This window comes from Gadus chalcogrammus, chromosome 14 (assembly GCF_026213295.1).
Source record: "Gadus chalcogrammus isolate NIFS_2021 chromosome 14, NIFS_Gcha_1.0, whole genome shotgun sequence".
NCBI classification, from domain to species: Eukaryota; Metazoa; Chordata; class Actinopteri; order Gadiformes; family Gadidae; genus Gadus; species Gadus chalcogrammus.
This window is the reverse complement of record NC_079425.1, coordinates 25,653,025-25,667,818: the sequence shown is the minus strand read 5'-3', so window position 1 is coordinate 25,667,818 and position 14,794 is coordinate 25,653,025. Positions and strand designations below refer to the sequence as shown.

The following is a 14,794-nucleotide window of genomic DNA, read 5'->3' as shown; positions in this document are numbered from 1 at the left end:
TGGGGGGTAGGGGTTGGGAGGCCAGCCAAAGAGCTGTGTTGTTTTTCTGACTACTCCCACTACCCCGTCTACAACCCAAAATCGTGACTCGCTCATGATCCTCAAGTAGTCTCCAGCGTCATAACCGGACTCCCAATAGGCTGTGTCAAACTTTGACGAAGGATACCAAAATCATGTCCTTGATATTATAATCAACCTTCTGTTATCCGCCTCTCTGCTTAATGATACCTTCACAAAGTCTGAGCTTGGAAAGACGGCCGACTAGTGAATAATGGAGATAGCTGTAATTTGGAGCTTTGTAATTCTGGGCGGGATACTAGTCCTTTGCGTTCACGTATTTCAAAAGACGAATAGGAACCCTAGCCGGAGCAAGGTGAGCAGATGGGCAATTAGTAATTGGGTTGTAATTAGAGAAATGAACAAAAGCCATCTTTGTTCTGGTCTCACTACAGGCTGCCACGATGGCCCACTTGGACCATCGTGGCACCAAAGGGTCTGTCCTGTTCAAAGTGGAGGGTTCATCACATTAAGAGCCTGCACGCACAACCCCTGAAATAAGTTCAAGACTGGAAACGTTCTCCAGGCTTTAGGACCTTTTACTAGAAGACACGCAGCAGATGAAGTGACTCGTGTTGAAACACAGCCTCCCATCTGTGGAGTCAAGACGTTATGGTACAGGATGGAACCCAGCCAGCACGGCTCCGCATGTGTGGAGGCTTGTTCAGCCCAGCTACAGAGATGTTCACAGTACAGCTAGTGTTCCCCGGTTAATCAAACACCTTTACGACGCTGCTTTAGATTGAACTTGAACCGCTCTACCCCAGGAGCAGTTTCAAATCAAATGCAGTCAAGCCGGCATTTTTAGTGATTTATTGTACAATATGAAATGCACTGTACAATCCCAGTTGCAGTGTCAAGGCAAAGAACATAACAGAATCCACTACCTCAGACCAGAGCATCCAACAAACGCCACTAACAGTCCTACTGATAGAAACCGTTACGACCTGCAAATCAATCATATTTATCAGGGCCAGGCCGGTTTCCCCACCCCTTCCCCTCATTTTGAGAAGCTTAAAGTTCCCTGCCTGCGACTGGCAAACAGCACAAGGAAATAAAAGATAACCGCTGCCGATGGACAAAATTAAATTAAATTATTGGACCCTGGATAGCAGGGGAGGCTTGGCCTCTTTTTTTCAGACGCATACAAATGACACGAAAAAGACCAAAAGAAAAACGTTGTGGCGACATCAGGTCCATTCAGCACACCATTTAAATACCATTCGCCAGTCAGATTCATAATTTTCTCTCAAACACTTACACATACGAACACACAGGACACTTTAAATAAAAGATATGTAGAGATCATCCTCCCAGCCCATGTCAAATGAGATCAAACCTTAATGGCGGTGACCAGAGCCACGACAGTGTTTGAGAAAAGTAAGAACTTCACAAATTAAGGGATTCTTTCCCTTCGACAAAATTTACAATAAACTCAAAGCCGTTAATCAACAGGCAGTCACCATGTAAACTAAAGTGGTATAAAAATAGAACTGAGGCAAAAACTAAAAAGGTTCCACAAAAGAGAAAATATATACACATCCATCTACAAAGTCATTCAAAACGCAAGGGGGGGAGAGGGGCGCTTAGCGACACGGCCGAAGACCGGGACATGCAGTCCGATGCACGTTAGTATCCTAGCAACAAGGGACACGACGGCAGCGGCGGCGCTAGGTCTGCGTGGTGACGCTCCTGCCCCGCTCGCCCTGCCCGTCGAGGTGGAAGCCCCGGGTCCCGTCGGGGCCGCGGGGCAGCCGGGTCACCCCCGGGGGCAGGCCGTCCGCGTTCTGCATCTTGCGGCCCAGCATGGGGCTGCCCACCGGGCTGCTCTCCTGGGACGCCACCTGCCGGCGGCGCTGCACCCAGGGGCTACCCGACGGCGTCAGGCTGCTGTCGGACGAGTAGTCGGCCCAGCGGCGCCCGGCCTCGGGGCTGAGCCGGCCCTCGCTGACCAGCGGGGACTGGCCGGCCTTGCGCTGGGGGCCGGGGCTGGCGCGGGGGCTGGACCAGGGGCTGTTCCTGGGGGAGACGGCCGGGCTGAGGTGGTTGTTCTGGAAGCTGATGGTGGCGGCGGTGGTGGGGCTGAGCTTGTTGCAGGAGCGGGACTTGCGGGCCAGCCGCGGCGAGGTGGGGTTGCTCTCCGTCTCCGAGGAGCTGGCGGCCGAGTCCTCGCCGTGGTACTGCAGCTCCCGCACCCGGCTGTTCAGCGAGCGGCTCTTGCGCAGCCCGCCACCGCCCTCCTCGCGGGGCCGGTCCTTGGGCACCTTCTTCTTGGGCGGCTTGGTCCCGATCAGGATCACCTTCATCCCCAGGGGGCCGGCACCGCCTTCCTCGCCGCCGCCGGCTGCCTCGTTGGCCGCCACCGCCGCCTCCACCTCCTCGAACTCCACGATGGCGCACTCCTCGCTGCCCAGCTGGGCGTAGCGCCCGCTCAGCCGCTTCAGGTCCGCCTGCAGGTCCTTCCCGGGCTTCAGCACGCGGACCGAGGCGATGGCCCCGTACGCCCCGAAGGCCTTCAGCAGCAGCTTCATCAGCTGCTCCTGCTGCACGGGCGCCCCCCCCACGCCGCCGCCGCCGTCCCCCTTCAGGGCGGCCAGCTCGGGCCAGCTCTGCAGGTCGCTGAGCAGCAGCATGCGGCTGGGCAGCGACTCGCTGGCGAACACCGGCACCACCGAGTGGCGCCGCACCTTGCGGCCCTCGTCGTTGAGCTCCAGCGCCGTCGAGTGCCTCAGCGCGTAGGCCGTGGTCCGCCAGTCACGGGTCAGGTGCTTCACCTGGGACACACACACACACAATGCCTGAAGCAGAAAGGCTGATCCATTTACATATAGCAGACGCTTTTATCCAAAGTGACATTTGTCGGAAGAAAGAGAAAAACAATACATCTGTGTAATGATGTTCATAGAACCGACTGCCAAGCACTAACAATTGTTAGGTTGAACCATTCCCCGCCCGTATACAACAAAGATAGCTAGGATAAGACGCTACATGATGCTAAGCACTGATTTTTTAAGTGCAAGGATGTACAACATACACTAAGAGCTTACATTAAGTGCCAGCACTTACAACATACAATAAGAAAAGGGGGGAGGCTATGCAGAGTCTCTGTGAACTCTGAACTCTTTTTGCGGAAGCTGGTGAGCAATTACCTATGCAAGTATACCCAATGATAGAGGTGTACACAATACATATTCTACAGAGACATGGACAATGTAACGCATTCAAACTGCTTTTTGGGATAATTGAAGAGCTCTGCATTTCATCGAGAGTCTGGCTAGAACCTTTGCCTCCGCCAGTCCTCTCAAGTTACCGGATCATTCTTAACTATTGAGCACAAATGCATCGCGCTCCCCCAGGACTCCTAATGTCCTGATTTTGTCGGTATGATTTAGTGGCCGTGCGGGGTATGTAGGATGAGGTAATGCCAGAGTGGGAGGGCGTTCTTTTGTATGCATGTGTGCGTTTCAGTGGAACAAAGCTTTCTAGTGCTAATGTACTTCAGCATTCTTTTGTGTTTCGATTGAACCCCTTGAAAACTAATTAGTCCATCTCAGAGTCACCCACCTAAACAAACAGTAACGCACTAGAGGACCCTCTTCAAAATGAGTACTTCAGTTCTAGCGTTCACTTTTGCGAGTTTTAGTTCTAAAAAGTATATCAACAAACAATATAGGAAACCTCACTGCTTCTCTCAGCCTCCGCCAAGGCTTCCATCCATCTCCCTGATAACCAGCTAGATGACTCAAGTCCCATTCATCGCCAAAGGTTTGAGGCAAAAATTGCCAACAAGTGGCAACATTGCCTTCTTAATGCGCCCTCAGAAAGACGATTGTATGAAAGAGGAACTGAATACACTTCAAGGGACAACCTCAATGCATACGCAGTGCACGTCCATGTTCTAACGGACATCATGCCAGCCTTCAGCAGGCGGCACAGACTTCAGTCTGCCTTGCCCATCGATTAATGCTCAGAGGAAACAAACCAACAATACTGCAATGCAATAACAGGAAGCGCCAGTGTGTGTGCACATGCAACTTCCTCCGCGACTGTTCCCCCCCCTCCCCGCCAGCCCTCCCCCTGACGGTGGGATGTCATGCAGCGATCGCTCACCTTCTTGAAGGACGTGAGCAGCTTGACGCTGACGAAGCCCATCTTGTTGCGCCGGATGTGTTTGAGCAGGAAGGCGTCGTGCTCCAGGTTGTCGTCCGACAGGTAGTGCTCTATCTGGGCCACCAACTTCTGGATCAGCTCCTGGTCCGGGGGCTGCCAGCTGTCCTCCTCCAGCTCCCCGCCGCTCGTGCCCGCCCCGCTGGGTGTGCGTGCGTGGGGAAGGGATTATGGTTGCATTACATTGTATTAACGGCTCACCGTGGAGCCACAGCCCGCCCGCCGGCCAAGACTCCCCCGCACCAGTGAGCGCTCAAACGTGCTGGAATCATGAACGCAAAACGAGACTGGATCACAAGGCGCTGGCAGCCTCACCCGGCCGCAAACGGCATGAATGAGCAGCGACGCGAGAACGACCAGGAGTCGTCCTGGTAACATGAGGGCTGCGTCATTGGGCCACAGACACTGACGACGGGTTACATGCCTACAGTAGTTAATGCGAGGGCTCCAGTTTGGCATTCATACAGGCCGGCTGGACGCCTTCAGAGAGCTTTGGCACCAGGAGTCCGGAGCAGAATACAGAATTGAGGTCTGATGAACGATAGTTGGAGGATGACTCATCACACTCATCACACTCATCACACACACACACACACACACACACACACTCATCACACACTCATCACACACACACACACACACACACACACACACACACACACACACACACACACACACACACACACACACACACACACACACACACACACACACACACACACACACACACACACACACACACACACACACACACACACACACACACACACACCTGACCGCAGAGCGGCAAACCCACAGCGTGCTCTACAAGAATGCGCGGCTGTTCGTCACCCACACAACTCAAAACATCAGCCCGCCTGCCCGGTGTGAAGGCATTTCATCTGAAGCGCTAACAGGTTGGACTTGGTGTATTGTGGGAAACGCATAGAGCGAAACTGCCCGGTAAAGCACATTCTACCCCCGATACGATGCGTTCAACGAGTGGTTTTAAAAACGACCCGGGGAGGCTTCGTCAAACGACTGTTTACAATATTGTAGGCGAAAGCAAACATTTGCACAGAAACACGCCGAACTTTGAACCCCTCGGTCCACTATACCGAGCGCTGAGAACCGGTCCACCAGACCGAGCAGCACCGTGCGCTGCAGGACCGGGGGACCGGATAACGGTCTTCGGTCTGAGCACCGTGCGCTGAGGACCGGGGGACGGTAGTCGGACAGCCGGTAAAAAATAGCTCAAGATGACGCAGGGGAATAAGATTAGAGTAAGTGTCATAGTTTATCTCCTGAGGTGTCTGGGCACCACGTCACTCATTGACTACACAGGTGGACACAGACACAGACACACACGCGCGCAGTGTGTAACGACGTGAGCCCAGAAATAACCCCGACACAATGAGAACGTATTTCACACACAGTACGGCAAGACCAAGTTCCCCGCCAACCTTGATTTGTCGTGTCTTCCGAGATCGTCTTCGCTACAGCTTCCTCCGAGGAACTCGAGGTGGTTTGACGTAACCTCTTCGGGCTCCTCGTCGTCCGCGGCTTGGATCGCCACCGTGATGGTCACCGTGCCCATCTCCTGCAGGTGCTGCTTGTCCACGGTGATGACCTCATCGATCCCCCCGCGGTCCACCACCACCGCGTCGGACACACGGTCTGTGGGGGTCGGGTGCTGGTGAGGGAACTCCGTGGCGACGCTCATAGTACCGGAAAACGTGAAGGAGCCGTCAGCGGTCCCGGTCGGCGTCTCGGTGATGACAGCGCTGCCCTGGAAGCTCTTGCTCTCGCTCGGCTCGAAGGCTGCGACGGGAAGCGGGGCGCAGAAATCTCGACGCGTTCGACCCCAGCGACGGTGAAAGGCGAATGGAGCTCCGAGGACGCGCTCCACAGCTTGCCAGAGACCCCCGATGTGACCCCGCGGAGACCCGTGAGGCGCGGAGGGGCTGGACGCAGCTGGCGAGACGCGGGCTGGAGGAAGTGTTGTGATCGGGGGGATGGAGGCTCCGCGCTGTACTTCCTCATATGTAAGAGGCTTTCTGCTTTTGAGACGAGCTCTGGGATTGGGCCACTGCGTCTCCTCGCGTCCATTCGCAGCCCAGAAGCAGAGGCTGACACCCAACCAGGGAGGGGGCAAGAGCAGCGAGAGGCAGCGGAGGAACGCGTTCACTAGAGCCTGCATTCTTTCTCTCGGCGGACACTGGCTGGCCGTGATCCTTTTTTCTGTTATTAACAAATGGCAACCGACCGTCTCTCATGTGTCTAATTAGGGGCGTATATGTGTATTAAGCACGTGGTTGTTTGAGATTGGAAATGGGCCGTTTAGGGTTGTTTACGGCGCTAATTGGTTAATTGGCTCCTCGTGGTGCTCGTGCGTGCTGCAGGTGTTCTGGTCACATTTCGCTCCTCGTGCATGAAGAACGGCTCACTACAGTGGGCCTACAGGTTTCACCCATAGGCTTGACATTTTTTAATTTTTTCAGGTTTTTTATATATATATATATATATATATACATACACACACACACACACACACACACGTATGTATGTGGTATGTATGTATGTATGTATGTATGTATGTATGTATGTATGTATGTATGTATGTGTATATATATATATATATATATATATATATATATAGCTCATATATATATGTATATGTGTGTGTAGTAGGCATAATCTCGTCTAGCCCACGAGTAGGCTACTTACAAATTAGGCCATGGTGAACCTGATTATTGCCTACCAGCCCGTGAACCCCATAATAAGCACCATACAACATTAGAAAGCTTTACGTCGCGTTGTCTGGCGACGCACGCAGCTGCTGGAGCGTGTGAGTCATAGCTGCACCACATGGCTGGCACCACGGTGAGGTCCGCCCGAGAGGCTGGGAGAAGGGGGGAGAGCAGAGGGAGAGGACACACCCACATTGTAATCCTTTTCCGTCTAGTAAACATCAAATAGCAGCATGTTTGTACATCATTCGGATGATGGGATTCCATGCCTTTTTTTGACCCGCCTTGCATCTGACCAAGCTGCCATCTGTCATTGAAAGTCTGTTTTTTTGCCTTGGCCGTGGACATCAGCTCAGATGTGTAGGCTATGAAGAGTCAAGGTAGCCTACTCAGCTAGCGCAAATAAGGGGTGAAAGCTTTTGACAAACCAATAAAGACACTCATAGAAACCACTCATAAGCAGGCCAAGCCAATGGCGTAAGAAACAAAACATCTAACAGGGGTAAAAGCTATTTTTGAAAGCTAAGTTCTTGCTTAACATACACTGGCTTCTGAACTGACAAAGGGTGAACATAGTGCTATGTATTTTGCTATTATGTGGCTCTGTCAAACAACATCCCCCAGATGTCAGTCATCATGAATAGATTGTGACAGGCAGCATGATGGTGGAAGCACACTCTGAGGAATGCTCCTACCACACAGTGCTGCTTAGCTAGTATTTCTAGATGAATGGGTTGGGCGGTGGCTACATGGCTTCCATGTTATCAGACATCTCAGATTCTGAATCTTAGTGTACGGTAGAGAGTGGATCTTAAAATAGACCGCATTCACCTGCTGAGTCAGGGTGGTTCAGTGGTGCCCAGCCGGACCTACGACTGTGTTACTGCCCCCTTCAGGCCGGGGCGAAACCTGCACCCAAATACACAGGCCAAACAATGGGACTGCTCCTCACAATGTGGTTGTTGGGTTTTGAGTTACATTTGTCCTATATGTTGTGTGTGTGTGTGTGTGTGTGTGTGTGTGTGTGTGTGTGTGTGTGTGTGTGTGTGTGTGTGTGTGTGTGTGTGTGTGTGTGTGTGTTCTAGTGCCCACACCACCACAAACTCCCTCGTACTGAATGTGTGTGTGTGTGTGTGTGTGTGTGTGTGTGTGTGTGTGTGTGTGTGTGTGTGTGTGTGTGTGTGTGTGTGTGTGTGTGTGTGTGTGTGTGTGTGTGTGTGTGTGTGTGTGTGCGCGCACGCGCATGTTTGTGTTTGTTTGTGCTGTGTCGGTTTTTAGATACATGTTACATGCCTCTGCGTTGTCTGGAATCAGAATCTCCGGTTGAATTTTTTTCCATCTTTATATTGTCTGTTCTATTTCGAACAGCAGTGGGATTTGAAATAGAAGACGTAATGATGTAATGTTCTGCAACATGGTAGCATGCTTCAAGCATTGGGTCAAAGTACTACATGTGTGCAGTAGTGAGTAGGCCTAGTCGATAGGTCAACATGAAACAGAGTAGTTCGACTAATAAGCCTATATCAATCTATATCCACACATATCTGTGTATCTATATTTAGGCATATCGTTCTTCATACACTATCATAAAGGCTCGACATTTTATAAGGTATTTACATTTTTTGAAGTTAAGGTTTTTGTATTCAAAAACACGGGATGAACACCGCTTGAACCGAATGACCCAAAGTGATCATAGTGAACAGAATGAACACGGTGATCATAGTGAACACGGTTATTATAGTGATGTTAGCGAACAGAATTGATGCAGTGATTATGGTGAGCAGAATGAAACACAGCTTGAACACGCCACCGGGAGCGACATGACGTTGCCACGGCAACCGATCACCACTCTGCCCTGTTCAGCTTTGTAACATCCGAGACACGGGGGTAAGTGTTTAGTTACCGTAAATAACCGTCTATCTACTTCTGTTTTACCGGGACGTTGGTCGAAGACGGCTCAAATCGTGATCTGATAAGCTAAGTTAAACTCTGATCACTTCAGATCACTTCAGATCAAACTTTTACTTTGAAGGCGCGGCTGAACTTAGGCCAGAGAAGCGTTTGATGTTATTGTCCGTCGAGCTCACGAGGCAAAGGACCACCTGTTTGAAGACAGTAGGATGCGAGCTCATAGGCAAACCACGGGGGTCCACCCCGAAGGCATGTCCCTCACACCGATGGTAGGAGGGGCGGTGTTCGTTTCATGCACGGTGCACATCTGAACGTGTCCCACCGTCAGCTGTCCCTGAACACACTGCTTCCTCTGCACAGGTCAACAGGTATAAACTGCACCTGGCAGCGGTGAAGTCTCTGGTCCCGGAGAAGCTGCACAGGACAGCGAATCTTAATGAGGAGGTATGAGACCCGGGTTTGGTCTCGGAGCCCTAATTATATACGGCTCGCCGTATATGTGTTGCACTGGCCTGATTGTGTATTGCTTGTCTAAATATGTTATACCGTGTTAGGCCTATACGGTGTTATAATATGTTATACACTGATTGTTTTACACTATTACACAGTCCTCCTCAGAATGTATGTATGTATGTATGTATGTATGTATGTATGTATGTATGTATGTATGTATGTATGTATGTATGTATGTATGTATGTATGTATGTATGTATGTATGTATGTATGTTACACTGTGCTGAATATATATTGCTTGTGCTTTATGTGTTACAACAATGTCCTGATTATATGTGTGTGTCTGTTAAACTGTGCTGATTATATTTAGCTTGTTTTTCAAGTGTTACTGTCCTGAGAACAGCGTATATATATACTGATATATATTTATATTGCTCATGTTGCATGCAACTGTTTCTATTTTCACAGACAGACCCTCGGTTCTGTGATCCTACAGGAGAGAGAAACACTCACCCCTCACTGACAAAGAACTACTCAAAAACAGGTCAGATAGTGTATTTCTATTGTTATGGCAGAAACCAAAAACAATGTTTACTATCAGACATCATCAGCTAAATAGTGCATCCAAATGTACATTAGACTTGAAATAAACCTAAACAAACTGTAAATAATAATAAAATAACACATATTTGTACGTGTGAAACCATGATGCTCCAATGTGTTAAACGTCCCGTTGAGATCTTCCAGAGCCTTCCTCATGTCTGACCTGGTCTTCACGTGGCCTTCTCTTTTCTCTCCCAGACCAGCGGTCCGCCGGGGGCCGGAGGAGGCCGGAGGCCCCATCGGTGCTCCTCCTGGCTGGGAGGTGTTTGGACTCCGTCCACGGAGGCGCCTCAGACCTCCAGCCCAACCCCGGAGACAGGCCGAGAAGGCCGGCCCAGAGTGCAGGATACAGGAAGGATGGCAGCACCTTCCCCCCTCCTAGACAATCAGGTAGCCAGCATGCCTTGATCTGAAGGAGCAGAGTTGTGTGGATGTTTTTTTTGTAACCTTCTATTGTACTTTATACGTGTAGCCTATACTCTCTCAGGGCTGCACACGTACCTGCCTGCATCTGAAGAGAAGAGTGTTGTGGATGTTTTGTGTACATATTTGTTGTTCTTTAGGAAGGCCTATATATTTGTTGTGTTGATGTTTTTTGTACCTATTTGTTGTTCTTTAGAAAGGCCTATATATTTGTGTACCTATTTGTTGTTCTTTATGTGTGCAATCTGCTCTCTCAGTTAGGTTAAACACGTACCTGCCTGCATCTGAAGGAGCAGAGTTTTTTTGTAGACTTCTGTTGTACTTTATATGTGTAGCTCTCTCAGATAGGCTCGATACCTGCATCTGAAAGAGCAGATGTTGTGTGTACCTTTTGTGTTGTACTTCACACTTCATTTTTACCCGCTGTTTCCCAGGTGATTGGGAAGAGATGGACGAGGGTTCGTTACACAGGCTCCCCAGTACCTTGTTGTCCCGGGAGGTTGTGGGGTCCAGCTCTGAGCGGATTGATCTGGACAGGTAACGTCGTCGCCTCCTTTCTTGGCATAATCCTGAGGACGTTTTCTGCTGTGGCCTTTCTTTAATGACGCCGGTCAGTGTGGCGTTAGTCATTGTACGCTCACAGCTGTCCTGTTCCGCTTAGTGCCACAAGGGGGAAGCAAAGGGCCTTAAAACATTGTATGTAGAATATACTCAGCCATTAGGGTTTGAATGGCTATTTAAATCAGATGCAAAATATCGTTTTTATTAGGAGTAAATGTAAAATATGAACGTAAATGTTTTGCGGTCAATATTGATCATATATTGTATATGTTTGAGACCTGATGCAAAATATGGTAAATTTAAAACATGAGTGTAAATGTCCCGTTTATTGATCATGTATTGTGTGTGACGGCCCAGGCGCTGTCTGGACGCGTGCCCCCAGCTGGGCTGTATGGACGGGCTGCGTCTGCTCAACCTGCAGCACAACCGGATCCCCAGGGTGCTGCACCTCTCCCAGCTGCAGCGGCTGGTGTTTCTGGACCTCTACCACAACCAGCTCTGTGACATGGCCGGCCTGGAGGGCCTGCTCTCCCTCAGGGTGCTGATGCTGGGCCAGAACAGGTGAGCTCACCTGGGACAGGGCTGACGAATCAGCGAAGGGATCGTTGATTTGAACGTTCATGATTATTGTTGCATTAATAACCATTCATAAAAGCATGCTTTTACTTTGCTCTTTGCTCTAATGTGGCGTTTGACATTCAGCTTCCCGCTCCCTCTTAAGCTAAACAATACCACAGAGTTAGGTTGCTGTTGGCCTTTCCAAGCGCCATGGTAACCTTACATCCTCCGGAATGCAGTGAAAGGCAGTATGGGTATTGGTGAACAAGAAGCTACTGTAAGGAAGGGCCGAGCTGACCTCTCTCCTAATACCCTCTGATTCCTCCCACCGGCCTGCCTGCCCACTGGAAGTTCCCCCAGTCACCTTAGACATTATAGTGTAAGGTAGAATGGCAATAGTTACATTATAGTGTAAGGTGGAATGGCATTAGCTTCAGGGGTCGATGAACAAAAGGGAATTCATATTTATAGTGAGCATCAGATCAGGATATACAGTTCTCCATGATGGATTTCAGATGTGCACTGATCACATCACGTTAAAAATGCAGTAGAAGGTGCAACATCTAGTGTGACTTTTTTTTAATTGATGTCAAGGACATTCATACAATGCACACTTTGATTTCAGAATCCGTAAACTGAGTTGTCTGGAAAACCTGTCCAAACTGGAAGTTCTGGATCTGCATGCAAATCAGGTATTCCCAACTCGGACATGGGGTTGACTTGTAACCAGAAGGTTGCTTGTTTGATCCCCAGCTCCTTCTAGCTGTGTGTATGAGTGTCGAGGTGTCCCTGAGCAAGACACGTAACCCTAACTGCTCCTAATAAGCCGTCTGTCGCCTTGCATTGTTGACACCGCCATCAGTGTGTGAATTTGTGTATGAATGTATAAATGCGTGTATGGGTTGGCTTTGCTCAGGAGGTAGAGCAGGTTGACAAGTTGTAACTGGAAGGTTTCTAGTTTGATCCTCCTAGGTGGGAGTCGTGGTGTCCCTGAGAAAGGCACCTCACCCTGACTGCTCCTGACGAGTTGGCTGTCGCCTTGCATTTTTTAAACTGTCGTCGGTGTGTGTATGAACGGTTAAAGTTTGCTTTTGGTAAAACTGTCTGCTGAATGTAAATGTATCAGTCAAATCAGATTGAGCCTTGTTCTGCGCCCCCGCTGCCTAGAGCATGTGTGTCTTCGGTGCCGCTACATCAGTCGGGCATACTGCATGAGGCGGGAGGCTGTGACGTCCTGCTGGGAGGTTCAGCGATGGAGTCTGCTCCCTCGCGCCTTTCACACCCACGCTCGCAGTAGCTTGTGGTTCGCCTTGCCGGATTAAAGCTGCCTCCTCTTCACCTCTCCAGCTCCTCTCGCTGTCATGACACCCGTTACACCGTCACCTGCACCACCTGTGAGGGACCTGTGACATGTGATCTGTTGTGTCGTTAAGGGTGCTGAGGATCTTATTACTGAGCTGGGTCTAACTGTGGATTCCAGGGTCTACACACTGCATTACATTTGCATTTAAATTGAGGGCATTTAGCCCTGGGGGGGGGGGGCTAAGTGGGGAGACCATACAGAGTCTCTAGGTGAACTCCGAACAAGTGAGACTTGGATTACAGCATTAATGAATTACAGCACTACTATCTTAAACGCTGTGCCGTGTGAGTATTATGAATCTCAGTGAAGGCCGCCCCCGTAGTGTAAGATGTTCCCCCTGAAGCCTCCATAAGAGATGGAAGGCACAAGATGCCCAGTAGCTTTAAAAGCACCAAGAAAATAAGAGATCTCTTTGTTGTTGCCTTGGTCTTTTCCGCTCCCGGAAACGGGAACTAGAATCAAACGGACCTTCGCTTAGTGGTGCCAGCGGCCTGCACGCCCCTCCGCCCACATCGCTCTCTCAGGAGCGGTTCCCAAGGAACCCGGTCAGGCTTGCTCCTCGTCTGATGTTGGCTGCTCCTCTCTGTACTGGAACCCCTCCCCCCCCCCACCGCACCGTGACTGGTCTGTGGCCCGCGTGCGTCACCACAAGCAGCCCGCCTGGCATCCATTGTTAACTGGAGCACACACTGCCCTCCACCTGTGTGTGTGTGTGTGTGTGTGTGTGTGTGTGTGTGTGTGTGTGTGTGTGTGTGTGTGTGTGTGTGTGTGTGTGTGTGTGTGTGTGTGTGTGTGTGTGTGTGTGTGTGTGTGTGTGTGTGTGTGTAGATGTGTGTCAGTTCTAGTGCCCACACGACCACACACTCCCTCGTACTGAATGTGTGTGTGTGTGTGTGGGTGTGTGTGTGTGTGTGTGTGTGTGTGTGTGTGTGTGTGTGTGTGTGTGTGTGTGTGTGTCCCATTCATCATCCTTATATTTAATCATATTAAACGTCATATGAGATCACCTCTTTTGAAATGTGAGTGATGTGGTGACGGTGCTGTTTTGCTGGGCATTTTTAACATCTTATACACTTTACATCCAGAAATAATAATAATTATTTTCTTATTACAATAACCCATCAAAATACATCTCAGGGGAAATAAGCACTTCCAGCAATATATTCAATCACTCAACTATGCAATAACTTTTTTATGGAAGTAATTCTAACGCTATCGACCTATATCCAATCTTATTAGTAATGAGTTATCACAGTTTCCTGTACAAGACAGATAAACTCTCTTTGACCTTTTGCAAATTGCTCGCGTGTTGTGGAGCCATCGTTGTGTACTGCTTCAGCATGGCAACCAACGAAGAACCAATGCCTTCAGCGCACATATGTGTTGACTAAAAGCAGCTTCAGGCGTCTGCTGCAGTCAGGGGGATGAGTGAGAGCAACAGGACCGTCCTGGTGAAAAGCGTTATATTGTGTGGCCCACACATTCTCCCCAAATCAAACCAATGTACTCAGTGGAACTCATTAGCCAAGCCCATACAGACGGCATCGTTTTCATAGCCTTCCCACAATGCACTGCAATTCACAAAGCCTTGGATTAATTAAATTGCAGTCCAAATAAACATATTTTGGATACCTGACCCACACCAACACAGGGCACCTCGACAGGCTTTGGCGACACAGGATCCTGAAACATTTTCTAATTAGATTCTCCAATCTATTTTGGTGAGAGACGGGCAGCAGAATGACGCAGATACGGTTTCGGTCGGCTGGCCGGGACGCAAGCTTTGATATCCACACTTTACTTTACGCAAGCAGTGGTTGGCAGAGCCAGCGAGCTCTTTGTCATTCGTAGCCTGTTTCATATTCATCGAGCTGGGGACACTGAATCCTAACAACTGTAAATCCGTTATGTGCTGGGGTCTTGTGTCGCCGTGGGTGGTCAGCTCCAGCAGCTCAGATGAAGGGCGCTT

At 49.8% G+C, this 14,794-nt stretch overlaps 2 protein-coding genes across 2 annotated transcripts in view; one reads left to right on the top strand and one right to left on the bottom strand.

The window, feature by feature from the left end:
• Nucleotides 1-856: 856 nt before the first annotated feature.
• Nucleotides 857-6,513, bottom strand: larp6a (La ribonucleoprotein 6, translational regulator a). Its single transcript, XM_056607534.1, has 3 exons — nucleotides 5,667-6,513; nucleotides 4,168-4,366; nucleotides 857-2,831 (listed from the first exon to the last, which is right to left on the bottom strand). Exons 1-3 carry the CDS (start codon nucleotides 6,401-6,403, stop codon nucleotides 1,728-1,730), a joined length of 2,040 nt encoding a protein of 679 aa, XP_056463509.1. The 5' UTR covers nucleotides 6,404-6,513; the 3' UTR covers nucleotides 857-1,727.
• Nucleotides 6,514-8,558: 2,045 nt separating this feature from the next.
• The window catches only part of LOC130403269 (leucine-rich repeat-containing protein 49), a 30,762-nt gene continuing 24,526 nt past the window's right edge, over nucleotides 8,559-14,794 (top strand). Inside the window, exons 1-7 of the mRNA XM_056607533.1 lie at nucleotides 8,559-9,133; nucleotides 9,225-9,308; nucleotides 9,786-9,861; nucleotides 10,119-10,310; nucleotides 10,778-10,880; nucleotides 11,262-11,465; nucleotides 12,088-12,154. Of these exons, the coding sequence (XP_056463508.1) occupies nucleotides 9,074-9,133; nucleotides 9,225-9,308; nucleotides 9,786-9,861; nucleotides 10,119-10,310; nucleotides 10,778-10,880; nucleotides 11,262-11,465; nucleotides 12,088-12,154 (786 nt within the window). The 5' untranslated portion in view covers nucleotides 8,559-9,073. The remainder of the gene's footprint in view (nucleotides 9,134-9,224; nucleotides 9,309-9,785; nucleotides 9,862-10,118; nucleotides 10,311-10,777; nucleotides 10,881-11,261; nucleotides 11,466-12,087; nucleotides 12,155-14,794) is intronic.